The 20,573-nt window shown below is 34.9% G+C and overlaps 1 protein-coding gene across 17 annotated transcripts in view; it reads left to right on the forward strand.

Annotated features, from left to right (window-relative positions):
* Window positions 1-20,573, forward strand: part of Rims2 (regulating synaptic membrane exocytosis 2) — a 455,960-nt gene that overhangs the window by 298,980 nt on the left and 136,407 nt on the right. For 16 of the 17 annotated variants that reach the window (XM_051159510.1, XM_051159507.1, XM_051159511.1 and 13 more), the window contains 2 exons: window positions 1,550-1,729; window positions 2,629-2,738. In XM_051159510.1, the coding sequence (XP_051015467.1) occupies window positions 1,550-1,729; window positions 2,629-2,738 (290 nt within the window). Of the gene's footprint in view, window positions 1-1,549; window positions 1,730-2,628; window positions 2,739-14,687; window positions 14,778-20,573 lie in introns of all 17 variants that reach the window. The other variant, XM_051159504.1, reaches the window with a different exon arrangement.

Consider the following 20,573-nt stretch of genomic DNA (forward strand, 5'->3'; position numbering starts at 1 on the left):
TAAAGTTTGTTATTCTTCAAAACATAGGTTTTTAGGAGTGTAAGAAATACAGAGAGAAGAAGGCTAGCCATGCCCCTATTTTTGCTGACCGATTGCAGTGAGGCCGACTACGCGGTACTACACTGAGAATAGGACTCAAGTCATTGGCCACATTTATTTAAATAAAGAGTATTCCCTCTAAAATAGAATTTCAGAAGAATAGTTATAAGTTTTATACTGAAATTCCACTAAACACATCTTTTTAACATAATCAACTGCTGTGGATGAATTTATATCTAATTTCAGGTCTTATGATATTTTCATTGTGAGACTGCCCTTTAAGCTCAGCCCTTTCTCCACACCTTCCCTTTCTTGATGGATGCAGAGAAAAGTACTGACCTTGACTTAGAACGTCAGTCACATTTTGATTCAGTGATAAAAAGTTCTTCAAATGATTCTACTTCTGTTTTAGTCTGTGATCTTTAGTATATTATGCCCAAGACATCCAATAATGCAGGGTGAATCTGGTACTCAGTTTCTAATAGTGATTGTTTTTCCAAAGCTGTTTGACATTTAATTCATGATAGGAGGAAGCAGTGTCCTGTTTTCTTACTTTCCTCTAATTGCCCATTTTGTTTTCAATTTTGAAAACCAGAGAGTATTTTTAGGCAAAGTGAGACTGCGGGTGAGGTTATTCCTGCTCCCCTCTCTGTAATCTATAAATAGTACCTTTACTGTGACTTCAATTGGGTCAGGAGGTATCTCTGATATGTGCTTAGCATATATGTTACTTTCGAGTTCTAAATCAAAAGTTAATGTTTTTAGGTTTGTCTTCTAAATCATGGGACTGCATAGACTAGGGTTATGATCACATTAGGGTATGTAAGCATTATGGAAGGCCCCAAGGGACAAGTGTCAACAATTATTGGCAGTATAGATGTAAGTATTCCTCCTTCAACAAGAAATAAGTTTTACAGGTCAGAGAGGTGACTTCTTTTGGAATTACAGTTTTATCCATTCCCTGTCTTGAGGTGTTTGGTGTAGCAAAAGCACACCGAGGGGGACAGTGGAGTGAACAGGTCTCCACAGAGTGATGTCTGTCTGGAAGATGTGTTTAAATATGGATACACACTTCAAAGCTGCCCTATTTTCCTGTGACCCTCATTTGCAACCTTGTGCTTAAAATATTCAAGTCAGCAGTACACTATAATTATGCTATGAACATTTTTATATCTTCACTCCGTTTGAGGACAAACATCCTGCATACCTTTAAGCTAGGTTAAGTCGCGCAGGTCACATGTTTCTTCATTGTGGAAAGAGGGTAGGTTGGTTTGCATTGATTATAACTGAGCAGCTCATTGACTGGGAATTAAATAAAAACAGATTTGGGTTCTTTAGAACTTTTAAAGCTTAGTCAAAAATCACTCAGGATGTTTGGGGAAACTTTTTTTTTTTTTTTTGCATACACAGTAATTTTTTTTTTTTTTTTCAAAATCAGTTTGATGCATCATGACCAAATAGCAGAAGGGCTTTAAAGACCAACTGAGCTGCTTTTTGACTAACATTTCAGGGATTGTGAAGCAGCAGATAGACAGCCATATCACAGATCCAGACCAACAGAACAGCGGCCTCTGCTAGAGCGGACCAGCACCCGCTCCCGATCCTCTGAACGTCCTGACACAAACCTCATGAGGTCGATGCCTTCATTAATGACTGGAAGATCTGCCCCTCCTTCACCTGCCTTATCGAGGTGAAAGATAAATTGATCAGACTAACTTCCCTGTCTGCGCTGCCAACACATCATTTTATTTTCCCAACAGCTAAATGGTTTCTCCTGTCATTTTTTTTTTTTTTTTTTTTTTTTTTTTTTTTTTTTTTTTTTTTGGCTGACCACCAGTACCAGTCGATACTAACCTTGTCGGTGTAAACACACTATTGATATTCAGTGGATATAATAGTGTGTTGTTGCCATTGTGATCCGTTTCTTAACTGTCCTGACTGCATTTGTTTTGTGATTTCTCATTAATCAGGAGTCCTGGGTAAATCCCATCATAACTACCATGTTCCTCCACAGAATGAGAAGTTACCATGCTCACTAGGCATGGCGTTCCTAGTCATCATCACGACAGCAATCAAGTTAGATCTGTGTAGATTCACAGAACATTAGTACTAGTCAGCAACCGACTTGTGAGTGGCTTGGGGTCATTTGTAGATTCATGAATTGTTTTCTAATCAGAAGGATATTTAGTACAACTTAAGTATAAATCTGAATAGATCAAAGCAGGAAGGTTAGTTTTAAGAACTTACATTATGCTAGAAAAATTGTAAGGTTTTTGTTTTATTTTTTTCAAGCTGTAGAATTTTCCACTTGTTTTCATGTGAATAGATTAGTAATTTATTTTACTAGCTTCATAGATTTTACTTCGGCTTTTGTGTCCATGTATGTGTGTATGTAGCACATTACACCAAAACATAAACATTTTTCACTGTTTAAATTTAAACTGTTCAAATGTCCATATTCTGTCCTGTTCTCCTTTAACCAGCAGCTAACCGCACTTAAAACTGCACTAATACAGGCGCCATGAAAGCCAGTAACGCAGTGACCATACTTAGCGCTTACTGAAGCTGTGTCAATGCTGCGTCTCGTAGGTCTCACCCTCGTACCGGGTCTGTCCAGACAAGTCCGTCAAGCACTCCAGTAACAGGACGGAGGGGTCGACAGCTTCCACAGCTCCCGCCAAAGGGAACACTGGAGAGAAGTAAGTTTTGAATTTTTCTACTTATGCCGTGTAGGAATTACACATGGAAGCTGAGGTGAATCAAGATTTTCCACTCTTTCTTTGTTATTATCTCTTTATATTTAGTGATATGCATGGCTTCATTCGATAGTAGTTATATTTGTGAGTATAAAATATAGTGCATGTAAAATTTACACTTGGAGATCAAAAGCTACAATGTTTACATCTACATACTTTTCAAATTTGAATAAAAACATTTAAAAGTAAGCAGTAGACTTACATAAGCAGCTGGATTATAATGTATTTGGTACATCTAGGACTATGTAATTGTTTGTGGTTATACATAGTTTGTTAGTAACTAGCTAAATCAGTTCCCACACACTGCAAAGGCCTGGTTAGCTGGTGCACAGCAATGGCGACCCTTGTCAAAACTGGAGTACAAGCAACAGGTAGTCCCGAGCACACAGAAGAAGTTCCGTCGCGTACTGAGCTCTTAGTAACTGTAGATTTGCTACATGAAAAGCTGGCACACTGAAGCCCACCTCTCAGGCAGCTACAAATCGTGGTGAAAGTCTCTCCAGAAGCATGGATAACAAAGCAAAATAATTTTAACGTCTTTTAAATCACAACCATGCTAGTCAGTAACTCTTTTTGATATCTTTTAAATATATATTTGGATATATTTTGGATATATATATATATATATATATATATCTCCAAGTCACCATTTAAGTGGTTTTTAATAGTATATTTTACTACTTTGAAATTTTCTGTTGTTTTTAACCCCTGTGCTTTGGTCCCCCCTCCTTTTGTTTTCGTTTTATTTTGTTTTACCTAGACAACGGAGTCAAGGAGCTAGAACCTTATGAAGGTCTGTACATGGAGGAGGGTTTGCTTTGTGCAAAAAGCCTTTTGGGGGCTGTGTCAGCAAAAATAAACCCTACTGCAATTGATGTCCCTTCATTTATATGATCTGATATACACTTATATTGTTCTGGTTTCTAGTTTATAATAAAGTATTCAACTTTTATTTTCCATGACATACTATAACAAAGATTTAAATTCTGAGTTCAGTAAGAGTGCAAAGTACTTAATTTTTTTAAAAAAATAACTAGACAGTAATTGTTCTTATAAAATATTTAATTTACTTTCTAAAAAAAATTCTGGATATATGACTAAGATTATAGCCGGAGATATCAATTGCAGTCTGTGTTTATGCTGTTGAGGGTATATACACACTCTGGCTATTTTTATCATCTTATATTTCATTGTGCATTTATAACGATCTTTTTGTTATTAAATTTGACTTTCTACAAAAGAAGTTGTTGAGTTAGCAATTTTGGCTTCTGTTTCCTCTTTCATGTTGCAGCAAATCTGCTTAGAATAGATCAAGGATAACTATGACAGTTTTATGCTATTGCAATTAAACACTGAATTATGCCTTAAGACAAAATACTTAGTTGTAGGATGTGGATTGTCAAACATATGCTAGTGCAATAAAAATCGGCTAGTTTTAGAATTTTGAAATTGTTGTCCGTGAGCCTCCAGCACATAGAGTGATGAGAAGCGCGTTGTAGAGCTGGAACAGACACTTACTGAGTTGAAAAATAAACCACTGTCTTAAGAAATGAAATGATACCTCAAATAGAATATAAGCTACCACTAAGAACTTGTTATTCTTTACATGTTTAATGAAAACTTGTATTCCTGTGACATATTTGCAACACATTTATGCGTGTATTGCATTGAGCAGCCAATCTTTTATTGTCTTACATAACCGGATGATAGAAGTCATGCTCTTGCTGTGACTGAATGGTTAGCAACTTCCGTAGTTGCTTCTGCTTCTCAAGCAGGGCAGTGCTGTAGTGGCTGACGCTGTCCTTTCCGCACTGACACGACGACATCTGTGCCATTGTTGTAGCACTTGGCTATTTCAGACAACATGCTTGTGCCTTTAAAATGTTTTTTACAAGAAGAGATGGATAATGTGCAGTTTTTGTCCCATTAAAAGAAGTTAAGCTTTCATTTTAATATCCTTTATAGCAAAAGTCTGTTGAGGTGTGGCCAGCTTCGTGCTGTGCGATGCCAGACAAATGGAAGAGAGCAAACTTTACTTGGGTTTAAAGACTCAAAGACATTTATGAATGCTCTCTTTACTATTTTTTGTAGCATGCATTAAAACCACTAACATTTAGCAATTTCCACTAATGTTTTTTTATTTTGTAAAAGAACCAAAGCCGTCCTTATTCTTCTCAGAGTGGAAGAGGTTTTTTTTTTTTATTTTATATTACCTAGTGGGTACTGGCTGATTTTACAGCGTTTTCAGACATGTTAATATTGAGGCTTCAGAGATGCATAACTGAGATAGCGAATACCTCTCCTGTAGGTCTTCAACCTCTAGCCAAAGTTAAAGGTGCAGTCGTCCAAAGTAGATTATCAATTGATAATACAAATTTTTTTCTTCTTCTAAATGGCTAATTCTCAGATCTTGTCATTTAATGCCATTTCTTGTATAAACATATTGAAGTGTTTAATTCTACCTTTAGAAACTTTAACTTTATGGTTTTGAATAATTATTTCATATTGTCTAGTAACTAAGTCAATCTTAAATATTATGTATTTTAAGCTTGAAGTTAATATTTTTCATACTACCTTTGCCAAAAACCTGCAAAAATTAGAATGACACAGAAACTGTAATGTACTCCACAACTGTAAGGCATCATCGTCATCATCACTGTTATCTTAAATACTAACTTTGATTATTGCCATTTTGTAAAAATTGAAGTTTATAGTGTCATGTTTTTCTTTCTAGAAAAAAATATGTAATGTTTTCCTAAATACTATACTGACCACATTACTGTGCCTGTTAAAGGACTGTGCCTCCTTTACTTAGCTGCCTGCATATCTCATACCTTGTATGGTCACAGTGTCCATTTTCCAAGTCACTTCCTCTGCCAATTGTGATGACTTATTAAAGTTAACAGATTTGCTTTCACATCAGAAATGAAATATGCAATCTACTTTTCTTTTTATAAACACCCATTATTCCATTAAGAATGATTTGTTGGTTATCTTCTAAAATTATCAACCAGAAACATGGACCTATCTTCTTCTTTCACTTCTGCAAATACAGAAGTAAATGAAGAAATTGGGCACGTGGAAGAAGAGGGGGTGGAAAAGGAGGGAGACGAGGTCAAGGCAGGTCTGTCTGTTTGTTTTCTAAATACACTGACGTCTTAAATTTCATAAGAAATGTTATAAAACTATGTACTCAACTTCAGAGTGTTTAATCAATGGTTTGAATATTCTCAAAACAAACTAAAATTGTAGAGAATGTATTTGAGATATATATATATATGTGTGTGTGTGTATATATGTGTGTGTATATATATATATATATATATATATATATATATATATATATATTTGCTGAGCTCATTCATTACATTCTGGTTGTTTCTTTCCCTTTAATAAATAATCTTCAACTAGCTAATAGAAAGTGATTTCTCTTATGCCTCCTCAAGTAAAAGAGCTCTGGCTCTGGCTTCTTGCCTGAGGATTTCAAAATAGCAGAGGCATATTTTACAGACATATAGAACAGAAAATACTGATTTTTAAAAACATTTGATAGACTGTGATCATTTTCTAAATAAGAACTAATTTTCTCTGGGTTTCCCTTTTCTGTCTAAACGAAGTATTGCTGTACACTGTGTAACAGCCATGCTTTCTGTGGTGTCTTGCTTTCTGAAGAGTGTGCAGGCTTTCATTTCTTCAATTTTATAATCACAATAAAATTGGATATTTTCATCAGTGTTTGTCAAAGTAAAGTATTATATACTCAAAACTACATTTATGTAATTTTATTGAATTGTCACTATATTTATTTGAACCTCAGAATTGGCTCCCAATCTTTTCTAAGTTGTCTTGAATTTTAAGTTTCTGGGAAAGCTGCAGAATAACTGTCAACCTATTTTTGTTGGGTGTTTAGCTGATTTTAGTATATGAATTTATTTATGAGTTTTAAAGTTAGACTTTCCATCCCTTTCTCCTCTTGTTGTAAGAAAACAGTGCCCTTCTGTGCATTGTTCCCAAGATGGGGTTTTATGGGAGCATTAGCTGAACATAATTTGTAGGTTTCAAAACAAAAAGACATTATGTTTCACTGTTAATAACCAGTACCATCCTAATTTATCAAGTGGGAAATTCTTAGTGTATATCTAGTAATAGAAAGAAAGGCAACTCTTAATTGCTTGCTGACAAAAATGTGTAACTATTTTGCATCCTGAATATCAAATATTATCAACATCAGATTTTCAAATGCCTCTTTTCCCCTCGCTGCTATAGAGTTAAATTTTTGTGGACTGCTATGGAATAATTTTTATTTAGCCAATAAATAAAAGAGTTGATGTTTCTGTTCTCCCATCCTTTTATATCTCACACTAATTCACTCATGTCCTGAGTCTTTCAGACTTCGTGAATTGGCTTTCATAGTAATTTTAAAGATAGTACTATTGGACAGTTCTCCATTATAAGTTTTGTTTTGCTCCCTTAACATAAAGAATAATTACATTTTGAAAAACCGGTTTGTCACCTATGGCTCTTCCTCTAGTAATTAGTAAATTATAGTATGTAGTGTCACAGCAAAACAAAGCAAGACTACCCAGCACATAAAGTGTAGCACGCAATGCCGCTCTGACTCCTTTTCCTACAGAAAAGGGAACATAGACTGCGAAAGCTTTAGCCTAGTGCGTGCAGTGTGGAGTGTCACGGTGCTTGCATGTGTTTATTTCTGCAATGCATGGTTTCATTCCTTTTGGAGTGCTTTCGTTTGGATTGCTAATGACCTTATTTATTATTGTTGTTATCTGGTTTCAATGTTAAAGACAACGGGGAGGAAACATCAAGCTTACCTAATAATGGGAAAAAAGGCAAGTCTGGAATTATATATATATATGTCTTACTGTGTTGACATTTACAATGCGTATGAATATTCTTTAAATTAGGGAGGTATAAGTCTTAGTACCAACTTAAGTTACTAGTATTGAAAATACTTGCTTGTATTTATTTCTGGATAGTTATTTAATCCCTAATACATTTATCCTAGGTTGGTGATACAGTTCAGTGGCATAGCATTTACATAAACACCCAAACACTACACACACACACACACACACACACACACACACACACACACACACACACACACGATAAAATAATTTATTGATGCTAATACTGGTCTATTTTTGTTGAAATGTACAGATTAAAATTTAGATTTATTTTGTTGATTATATTAAGTTGCAAAATTCTGAAAAGATAGTGTTGGCACGTTATGCATTTAAAAATATAATGTAGAAGTTTTCGATCTAGAATTTCTTTTAAAATAACACTACTTAAAGTAGATACTTAGAATGAAACAATATCAAGTTTGATAATAACAAATATTAATAAACATAAATAAGTTGAAAACATTTGTGGAATTACTGCTCTATGTGCATTGATCTATATGTTGCTGAGACGAGTTAGGAAGGCGATTGACTTTTAATACTTAAAGTCAGTGTTCAAATTACTGGTAACTTAACTCCATAGCTTACCAATACTGAATTCAAAGGATCAGCCCTGTGATTTGGAGTAATTAATAATCCAACACAGCTACACATTTATTTGCAATTTCAGCATTTGAATTTTTCACATATTAGCAATCTTTAAATACTGTAACACTTCACCTTTTGTTATTGAGCCAAATTAAGATATGGGTATTTTGTATTTCAGTAACTTAGTTGAGATGGCCTTTCATCTAAAACAGTTGGTTTTCATCCTGCCAGGGGCAACTCCTTTGGAGATGGACAACGTTTTCACAGGGGTTCCCTGAGACCATCAGAAAAGACGAATATTTACATTAAGATTCATGACAGTAGCAACATTACAATTGTGAAGTAGCAACAAAGTTAGTTTTATGGTTGTGGGGGTCAGCACAACATATTTTAAAGGGTCACAGCATTAGGAAGATTGAGAACCACTGACCTAAATATATCATTTTCTCTATTCATCTTTCATAGTAATGTTTACAGTGTCCCATGTAAAGTACAATTTATCACTTATTTTTATAACTTTTAATACAGACTGGTAATTTTTTATGTTTGTGTTGCGGTATGTTTTAAAAGGTGGAAGTAAGGTGAAAATACAAATAAAAGCCCATCGTATAATATGAGTAATCCATATAAAATGGAAATTTAACTGACCCCTCAGAAGAATATGTTTGACACGTTTGTTGACCACTCTGATGCTTCTTAGAACCTGTGAAAGAAAAATGTTATGTGTACTTGAGTGTAACCAATAATCTGAAAATGTACATCTTCAAGTTTTCATTCAGTTATTTGGCTGCACAAGCTGTCAGGACTTTTACTGCCATATTGGGTTGAAAAATGTCTAAGTTTGTTGAAATGGACTGTTTCCCATGGGATCACTGTGTTAAAGGCCTTCAGCGCTGGTGGTGGCTTACTTTCCTGTATCTTGGGTGTTCCCTTGGGCTAGAGACTACGGTGCAGTCTTTCTCCTTTAGACTGTTCTGTTCTCTACCTCCTTTTTTTCTGTGTGTGAAGATTCAGTTGTTAATGTTTACTCCTTCTAAAGTTTTTATTTGCCTCTACATCACCGTTAACATTTTTATCACACATAAAGACTAATATTTTTACTTATACAGCCCTGAGTGTGATATAACTTAGCCTAGGAAGACACTAATGGAAAACATTTTGAAAGATGAGCACTTTGAATATTTTGTATGTACTCTCACATTTTTATTTAATATTTGGATCTTTGTGTTTTTAACTTATTACTGAGGTCAAGCTATCTGGTATTTTATTATGTTGCTGTATTCTTTTGGGTATAGTTAATATTTAATAATACTCAGAAATGGCTTATTAAGAGAGGGGTTTTCAATAGTTTTGATTTCTGTTTTGTTTTCAGCACAGCTTTTCTCAACTATCTCTTCTTTTACTTCACCCTCTGCCGTTCTCAAACTAATTGTAATAATGCGAAGTGTTTAGACTGTCTAAAACATTGAGATGGAGTTACTGTTGAGAGATCACGCTGTGTTATTAACACTCATGAATCTTCATTGGAATCAGCTAAGTGTAGAAAATCAAATTATGAGTAGAAGGATTCTGAGAGGGCGATGTACAGAACTAGGTATGGGGGACGAAAATGACAGACTGTCTGCTCTGTGTGACCTTACTTGCCACGCAGAATTGCAATTCCTTTTCTTTTCGAAATAATTTAGCATAATAAATTGCTTCAGATAACATTTTTCATATAGTAAGTATTATGTTAGCATTAGCTCTTATTACTATAATTTCTTGTGCCAATCTTAGGTACTTGGAACACATGAGTTTTAGATTTAAAACCACATTTGATTATGACCATTACACTGATTGAACTCTAACGTTTCACACACACACACACACACACACACACACACACACACACACACACGCACGCACGCATGCACACACACACGCACACACACACACACACACATGCACATACACACACACACACAATGTAGTTTTTAAACAACACTAGAGCAGAAACAAATGGAGTGGGTCTTGAGCCATGTTATTTTATGATGTTTGAATATATTTACTGAAATTTTTTATACCTGCTTAGCTATGTATCTGAATGTTAATGTACAGAGCTTCAGAATGCTTTGCCATACAATTTTGTATGAGGACTTTCTTAAAGGCTACACTGTAAGAGGGGATTGTAAGTTTTCCCTTTTTCTCTTCTGAGACTTTGTGAACGCTGGCAAGTCTTTTAGTTTCAATGGACTTGTGCTGAATAAAATAACACAGGGGATTAATTGAAACTTTATTGTTTTGGAGATGTGACTAATAGACTTTAATGTCTCAAGCATTTTTGTTTCCAATTAATTAATGCCTTGTTATTGTTTTTGATGAATTTAACAATACAGCTTAACTGGATACTAGTGATTTATTATGGTTGTGTACTTTATCATTTATAAAGTTCTCTCCATAATGTGTACAATGAGTTGTATATAAAAATATTTCCTTTCTTGAAATTGTAACTTTGAATGCAAAATCGTCTATGAAAATTTAAATAATCCTATAAATAAGAAATAAATGAAAAATACATAGAAGGAGGGAATAAAGAAAGATAGAGAAGAAAGAACAAACTAAAAGATTACTTTCATTATAAGTCAATCATATTGAATCCTTTGTACTAACTGCCTGTGTCTGTATGTTTTCTAGGAACTGGTAATATTTAGGCTGGTGAGAACAGACAAGGATGCTGGTTCTTATCTTTGTTTTTCTGCCTTTCTGTGTTCTTATAAATGATTTCAATACAAGGGAATATGAGCTGCTGTCTTAATTTCAAAATGTGATTGGTATCTCTACAGGAGTAGAATTTATTTTGAAGTTGGGTGATAGCCCCAAATACCTCATTTCCTCTCATGTGCACAAATGACAACTTGTCCAAAGTTAATCAAGAGTCAAGAATTCTTTAAAATATCATGATTTTTTTAGCATGTGTTTTTAAGCAGAATGGGTACTCAGTCACATCTATATTTAATGGAAAGGCTTGGTGACCATGAGCAAGATGGACTAGGAAGAAAAGAAACTAAAGAATATAATATCTAGGATGTTTCAGTCTTAACATCTTACGGCCCAAGAAAGAGCAGGGGCTACAATAAAGAGAAAGAATAAGATTTCCTCTCCCGATACAGAGTTGTGTGACATTAAGTGTTTGTGAGCATGTATTTTCTAGTTTCTAATCTTGACCTTTCTGTATCTCTTGTAGACGTTTCTCTCTTTTGTTTTACTGTCCTCTCCTTTCCTCATAAAATCTTGTCTATACCGCCAAATCCTAACATAACTAATGAGGTTTAGGAAAGAAGTCTGTCGACGCCTGACATGCATAGCTGCTGCTCGGACCCACATCCTTGTTGCCTTCCTTAATATAATTTATAAAGCATCTCTTATAGTCTTGAAAGCAGCTTCATCTTAGGATGGTGATTTGGTATAGAAGAGTGAATGGCCCAATCTCACCTGAGTTGTCGGGTCTTGTTTTGTTTTGTTTTGGTGTGTGTGTGTGTGTGAGAGAGAGAGGGGTGAGAGAGAGGTGAGAGCGAGTAGAGACATAGAGAGAGAGAGGGAGGAGAGAGAAGAGGAGGGAGGAGGAGAGAGAGAGAGAGAGAGAGAGAGAGAGAGAGAGAGAGAGAGAGAGAGAGAGAGAGAGAGAGAGAGAGAGAGAGAGAGAGAGAGAGAGAGTGTCTCACTGTAATTCCAGGATTGAGAACCCGAGGCAGAAGGACCACTACAAATATGAGACCAACCTGGTCTACATAATACAGGACTGCATAGTAAGAGCCCAACCAACAAAACTTCGGGCCTCCTTACAGTTAACTGGAGCACTAGGGTTGTCTTCTGCTTGGCCCTGGATGGTAGCAAGGTCTACATGTTAGAAGTTGGCTCGAAGCTTTGTCTTCACAGTGTACCGACTCTCTAGGCCCTTAGTTTCAGCTGGTTCATCTGAGACCAGGAAACAGGACATTTCTCCTGTTGCTGGCATGCTACTATGAGACTTGCACTTGTTAACCAGGATGGGTGTTTTATTGATACACTCATCAGTCAGAGGTCTCTCCTGTGCTGAATAGTGTCTGTGGTATGTGTCAGAGCACGCTGAAGAAAATAAAGCATAATCTAGTTAATATAGGAATATATGCTCTTTGAACAAATTCATCTGGTATGATGAAGGCTACCTGGAATACAGTTGTTTTGTAGAATTTGTTCACCTCACAGTTAAATCTTCATGACTTGTCCATCTTCAAATTACCTAATTTATTAGATAAGTACTAAGTTTTCTCATCTACAGACTAAATACTAAAATAAATTAATACTTTAGGAATTTCATACTAAATTTTAGCAATGTGCCAGTTTAATATTGTAATATTTAGGTTCACAACTGAATACCTAATCAATGAAATGTTTAACTGGAATCTCCACAAAAATTACTTTACTAAAAGGCAATTTCCTGTTCAGAGATTCCTAGTTTTTATTAGAGTATGTTGACACATCACTCAATGTAACTGTTAGACAATCTGCTTACACTCTACAGCTCTGATTTTCACTTGGTAACGATATGATAATGACTTTATCTTTCTGCTGTGTTTTGTGTATCTTAACATTATAAAAATGGAGTGTTCTGTCACATAGGGTGAACAGTAGATAAAATACCAGAGCTTTATGTATGCGTGTGAAACTTTGTGGCGTTTGACATGTGCATAGTGGTGATGGTTTCCCTACCATATAGAGACATGTAAAGAAACAGCTGGGAATCTCATGAGGTAGATCAGTAAGTAAAGGACTTGCTCTCAAGCATGACGACCAGCATTCATTCAATCCATGAAATCCACATGGTAGAAACACTAAACTGGCTCTTACAACCTCTCCTCTGACTTTCAAACATGGATGGTGTGTGTGTGTGTGTGTGTGTATGCGTATGTGTTCATGTGTGTGTGGGCAGACACACAATAAATAGTTTTTAAGAGAAGGCAAGTGTCAAAATTATTTCTGAGAGCTAACATGAAGTTAAGACTGGCAGTTGGCAGTGAAATTTTCAGTAAATGACCATCTGGTTGCTATTTTCTCATCTCCATCACCTTTATGTTTTCTGCTTCTAGTCTCTTTGGTCCACTCTGCTTCATCCACAGCAGTTTTTCTGGTCTACATCAGACATATTTCTAACTTAAAATGTTTACACTTGAACATTCTTACCTGTCATGTCCTTCTTTCCTAAACCACCTTAATTTCTGAGGTCCTTTATTGAAAGTTTGCCTTCTTAGAGAGAGCTTTGCTCAGCATGCTATCCACTATCTCATCACGCTCCAGGCATTTCATTTCCTCCTAGCTCACTTCATGTCTGTCTGCTAAGCAGTCATCTCTACGTCACTGTGCGTTTACATGCTCATTGCCACAAGCTCTTTACCACGAAGCTATACATTTTATAAAACCTTTCCTGAGACTGTTGGATCCACCTGTTTGACCTGCTGCTGTGTCCTTGGTACCTACACATGTATCAAGTAATAGTAGATGCTGAATATTTATTTATTGAATAAAGGAATGTCACACCAATCTGCAAGGTATTCTAGACAATTGAATATACAAAGCCACTTATATTCACGATGCCAAGCACTGCTTTTGCCTTGTTTTATCACTATATTGACTGAAGTATTTCTTAACATATGACTTTTGTCATCAGTTGATGAATCTAACGAACATAGTAACAAACTATTCATTACATATTAAAATGAATTTTCTCTCATATGTATTAAAATATTTAAAATTTAATAGAAATGTTTTGTTTTTCCTCAATAAAACAATTCCTAATAATTATTACTTCTAAAGTAAATTCACAGTTTGATACCAACAAGGTTTCCTCTCTACCGAGTCATTTAAGTTACAATTATTCTTTTTATATCTCAAATCTATTCACTTTATTAAAACTAAGTAAAGGTTTACAAAAAGTATAATTTAACGTTTCAGATCTTGAGATCCATAAAAACAACTCAAACCATATCAAATTCCCATATTTAAAAATGTTAACAACTTCGAGGGCACAGTGTCGCATTCCTTTAGTCCCAGCACTCAGGAGGCAGAGGCAGGTGGATCTCTGTGAGTTCGAGGCCAACCTGGTCTACAAGCAAGTCAGGACATCCAGGGCTACACAGAGAAACCGTTTCTCAAAACAAACAAACAACAAACAAAACAAAACAAAACAAAACAAAAAACCTAACAACTTATATAATATGTTGGAAAAATCAAGAAAATGCATGTTAAAAGAACCCCAATTCCTGAGGTGGCATAGGTTCTTGTTATGTTCATGGTCTGTGTTCCTGACAAGCTCAAGCTCTGATTACTTTTTCTTCTTCTTCTTTTTTTTTTAAATCTATACTAGAAGTTACATGGGAAGACCAGCAGGGAAAGGCGAATGGTACAATAAGTGATGACAAACCATTGCCGACACAGAAACACCAGGCTGAGACAGGTTTGTCAGGGTTTGGAAACCACATGAAAGCATGAGGCTATAAACCTTGCATTTCATGCTTTTTAAATGCGTGTGTCCTTGTATCTCATTTTCTCATTTGATGTGGCCTTTACAGTGTGTGGACCCCATGTAGATTACAGTGATAAATGCTTAACCATGATTTGTGTATTAAATTAACATCATATCTTTAAAGAAAACCCAATTTAAAGGAAAAACGGCAACGTAAGCACAAGTGAGTGTCTGCTCTGTGTATTCGGTGGAACCTCGGTGGAGAACTGCCCACTTCCCTAAACAGGACTGAAGAAAGCTCAGTATAGATATTAAAATTTGTCTTTTTATGCCTTCTTTTTTTTTTATTCTATACATGCTAAGAGATAACTCTACCGTGATTTATTTACAACTTTGGGGGTCAAAATTGCTGGCTATGACACAAAGGAAAAAGGATGACATTATGGATTGAATTAAGTGTCTCTTCAAACCATTGATTTTACCAATGATTTGAAATATTTTGTTTTCCTTCTCGTTTTTTGCAAAAGTTAGATTAACTGCATAGCAAATCCCCACCCCACCCCCCATATGTTAGGAGGAATAAAAGAAAGAAATGAAAGTTGTAGAGATCAATTCAATAATCAGTGCTACTTTTAATTTGTAATTAAAGCAATGAGTGTATAATAAAATTTTATCCAACTTAAAATATTTGAAGTTTTTACTAGTTATATTATTTTAAAATGTTCTCTGTAGGACCAATGACACTGTATTCTTATGTGTTGATTTTTTTCTCACAGCTTAAAAACATATTTTAAATATATCAATGTATAAATCAAAATAGTTTAGCTGCAAGTATTTCTTCTATTGCAATGCCAACCTTAAGGCTAACAACGAATTATCTTAGTGCACAGGAGAGACAAAGCAATGGTCCTTTGCAGTCTGTGTCTGGCAACATACGCAAGTTAAGAAGTAGTTGCGACACCTACTGAACTGTCACCATTATGACAAGCGCTATTAAGGAGAATAAGGTGCCCGGAGAAAGCTTATTACATAACAAGTATAGAGTGCCAGGAAAGATGGCAAAGCTAAACGACAGTATAATGCAATTAATTCATTTTACTAATTTAAATATATTCGTTAAAACTGCAAATATAAATCTTATACTTATCGTGTCTTAAACTGAGGAGTCAGTTGATTTGAAAATAATAATTATCTTATATACTTAAAGAGACTTAAACATAAATAAAACTATAAAATTAATTTACATTCTGATTTATTTAATAAAAAATACCCTGTAAAAAGCATCTCTCAAGCTAAAGATTTAGTCCAGTAGCAGAGCTCCTGCTTGTTGAAGGAGATTCTGTGCTAGACTTCTACCGCTATAAACAAGCTAACTGATTGATTAATTGTCCTTACAATATTGTATAATATGGATTATCCTTGGCCATAAACTATTATTTGACATCATACCTGATACATGAAATGTTTGCCATTAAATAAACCTATATTCCTATATCAAAATCACAAGGAAATGCAATGTTTGGCTAAAATAATATGAATCTTACAAACAAAATTTCAGAGAGTAATTTAAATATTTTTAGTTTATTTGCATATATGTGAGTATATATCTATACATATATGTGTGTGTACATATTCATAAATAAATGTGTATGTTTGTACATAAACATGCATAACCACATACATTCTTTAATTAAACAAAACTTAACTTTTACAGTAGAGGAATTAGTGAGTACTTCATGTTGTAATAATGATTTAAAATTTATGTTTTGGTAATTGTGAGCTTTTCTGTATACTCTGAGAACTGGTTGTCTAAATCCAAACACTAAAATGAAGGTATTATTATTTATGCAGTGTCCTAGAGAAAGAGAATAAATGTTGAATACTTATATAACATGATTTTTGTGTAGTTTTAAAAGACATGGAGGATATAAAGAGGGTATTTTAAAATGTGGGACCTTATAGTGATATATTGGGAATAAGGTTAGTTTACCATTTGGTAAGCCATAGCTTTTGAACAGCATGTTTTAATACTGAGCTTTATGGAAGACTTGCTGGCAGTAGTTTATCTTTAGGTTGGTCTATGATATCAATGGCCTGTAGGTAAAACAAGTGCTCAGCACATGGCTGTAGTAACTACAATTAAGAGATCACCTTTCATGAATTATTGAAATTCCCTATCCAACATTGATTGTGGAAAAAGTAGCATTAGAGAGGGTCTCTGGGAGTGTGAACCTACCAAAGATGGAACGTTCTGGCACATCAGGCATATATATTGGTCTTTTCAATGGCCTTTCTGGGAAAATATACACAAGAATTATATATAAAGGTTGGGAATTCTGCCATTTTTAGGAATAACATCAACAATAAGTGTAATAAATATTTTAGGACTAAATTACTAATTTTGCATGATATTGATTAGAGAGTGAAGTGAAGCTTTGAGTTCATTGGGAATAGCACCTGCTGTTTATTGAAACTGTAATGCTTCTGAAGAAGGCTGTCTTATGGATTGTCGGAGAGGAGTGTTTTCCTTCACTGTCTGGGCTGGCGGCAGCTCCAGAACTGGGGGTCCCTGGGAGTGTGACCACATGAGTGCAGACTATAAAGACCTGGATAGTCTTAATGCACACAGTTTACTGCTTCGTCATTTTATCCCTTATTAAGCATATGCATTAGATTATGTTTAATGAAGGTTTTTTGTTTGTTTTGTTTTGTTTTTAAGCTCAGAAACTGAACTGCAGCATATGCTAGGCAAGGCCTATACCTAAATATTGTTAATATAAATGAAAGGTACTTAATCATGGATTTCTTTATAGTCTATTTCTTATTAGCAATCTTACTTTACACAAGAATGCTGTGATCATTACAAATACAATGAGTGCTATTAAATATTGAAAATAAATGTTAAATTGTTGGATTTATGTTTGGTTTTTTGAGTTTATCTGCACTTAACTGAATAGAAATGTCTTCTGAGAAAGAGCATGAAACTATGCAAAACAGTTTAATTTCATACCGTGTTTGCCTCATAGGATATGTGCTGAGAAAGCTAGTTGTGTGACTTCTTTATGTTTGTAAATGCTTGGGAGTACCGTAGGTTCAAAGATTCTCACATGAGAAAGTCATGGAAAAGTAATGTTGGGTTGAAATCATTCAGAATGTGTGAAACAAGCACATTGATGATTTCTAATATGTTTTATGATTAATTAATACTATCCATAGAAGGTTAATAGTCACAATTTGTCATTTTCTATGTGTTAAATGGGATATATAGGACATATATATATACTTTATAATATATAGAATATGAACTTTTAAAAATTGCCTACTTCTATGGTAATTACTCTGAAACCTCGTCAGTACTCTTAGTTTGCTATATCTTATCTGAAAATCAGTCTGTGGGCTTTTTCCTGCCTCATTTTTATTTTATTTTATTTTATTTTTTATGTTATAACTTGTTTCTCAGTCACGCCAGCGAGCCCCACTATACCCTGCAGTCCTTTTCCGTGTGAGCACTTAGACCTTACTATTACTGTGAATGTTGTGGAAGGCCTACTTTAGCCTCTGTTATCTGAGTGGGTTTTTCCCCAACATAATTATTTCCATATCATAATATTTATGGGATTTCCAACTAAGGTGAAGGTAGGGATTTTTCTTTGATTTACCATTGAAATTATAATTTATAATTGTATCTGTATTTGGTCATTTACTATATTTAATTTTATACATATCATTTTCTTGGGTAATTTTAATACTTTATATTCTTATTATCCTTTATTCTTGAATAACTTGAGATTTATTAAAAGAATAGACAATTTATTTTCTCTAAGCATAATTCTAACTTAGTCTTCTGATGTGATGTTTTTGTCCGCTAAATCTAGGAAGATTAATCAGGATTCTATTCTTAGTTACTTTTACATATTTTCTGATTATTTATGGATTCTGATAGAATACATTCATTTGTTCCTCATAGAGAAAATTTGTGTAAGGCACGTTAATGTTTAATAAGATCAAATTACCAGGTGGGCTTTAGGTTTAAGTATTATTAGCACACTTAGAAATAAATATAGCCATCGCATGACCCTTAAGGGAGTAGCGTCAGGACCTCCCACTGATCGCAGAGTCCAGTTAGCTTCCGCTTGTTTGTCACTAAGGCCATCCTGCTGGAGTGTGTGCTCAGTTGGGCTTCTTCTGGAAAGACCCATCTTCTTACAGTTTACGTTGCAAATCTCTAAACTAAGAAAGTCACATACTGCTGTTAGCTGTGTTCTCTACCACACCTTCATGTTCCTGCTCCACTGTGTTGGAAACATTTTAATGTGATGCTTGTCCCTGCAGGAACTCTGAGAGATCGTGTGCAGGTCTGCCGACAGCAATGCTGAGAACACAAGTGCTCCTTGTGAGCGGGGACAAGTGGAGTGTCATTAGTTCTTACATGAGCGTCAAGTAAACGCTAACGCTGCTGGTGAAAAGTGCAGATTCCACCGTCTGCTCTTTAAAGTCGTTTGCTATAAATTATGATTTCTGTTTTACTTAGAGATGCGTGTTCAGTAAAAATACAAGAATACAAAAACTTAAATAATTTAAAGAGAAACATTTTGATTTACTCAAAATTTTGCGTAGCAGCAGTGATTGTGTTTGTTTTCAGCATCTTATTATTTACACCAAATATAGTTAATGATAGTAATATATAGTGGGATTTTTTTACTTTAAAAATGAAAACTCAGATGGTTTTGAGTATGTATGTGTTATTTTATATTTCCTTTGAGTTAGGCTCAGTCCTTTTTCAGATTTACAGATTGATAATTCTTCACATTTAAAAATGGCTTTTGAAAGATAATTTTACAGTGATGAACTAGTGCTTAGGAGGGTTTATATATTTTTTTATTTTGTTGTGACTTGTGAAACTATTTTATTTCGTGTGCTATAATGAACAGAAAAGGCAACAGGCATTACCTTCATAAGGTCTTTGTATTTGCTAAGTCTAAAACAAAAATCTAGCCCCAACTGGCAGAAGTGAGCGCTTACAATGGGGGCACGTTTTGCTCTCTGTGATCCCTCTTAAGTGATTGTGGTTAAATTAACACCATGGTTGGCTGGTATTAGAAGGAGCGAGGCAACTGGTTGTTTCCTAAAAGAGGAGTTCACTGTTCACAGCATCGAGAAGTATTATATTTGCATCATGGTAAGGACGAAATTAAAGTCATAGAAATGGGAAATTTGGAGTGGATACTTTTTAAAGAATTTCTCACATGTATACAAATGAAATTCCCTTATAGTGCCATTTCCTTCTCCCACCATCATTTGGCAGGGAGCGAAAGCTCATTAAGTTGGCAGGAGCATGGGAGCCTACGCTTAACACATAGCTTCTTTCAGGCTCAGTGGAGTCTGCTCTTTGGTACAACACCATGTACAAAAGGCTGTGTGTGTGTGTGTGTGTGTGTGTGTGTGTGTACAGTTTATTAGTTTGACATAGACATGGTTGCTGAAGTGTGATTGTGAGTTGTGATTTTAAGTGACTGTTGTAATATGTACTACATAATATAACTGACCACAGGGAGGGCAAGGTGGCCTTCAACAAAGCTGGCACAACCGTGCGTATACGTGGAAGGCTTTTATTTGCTCTCTGAGTCTATCTGGTGTAGTTATATTCTATATATACTCTTTTGACCTCCTTATCACTATATTGTAGTTACATAAACAATGAAAACGACTTAGTGGACACTTCTTGTCGGTAGTGAGATTGTGGTCAAGGCATGTCCTTTTAAATTCCTGTAAGAATAATACAAAAAT

The sequence above is a fragment of the Acomys russatus genome, chromosome 17 (assembly GCF_903995435.1).
Source record: "Acomys russatus chromosome 17, mAcoRus1.1, whole genome shotgun sequence".
Classification (NCBI taxonomy): Eukaryota; Metazoa; Chordata; class Mammalia; order Rodentia; family Muridae; genus Acomys; species Acomys russatus.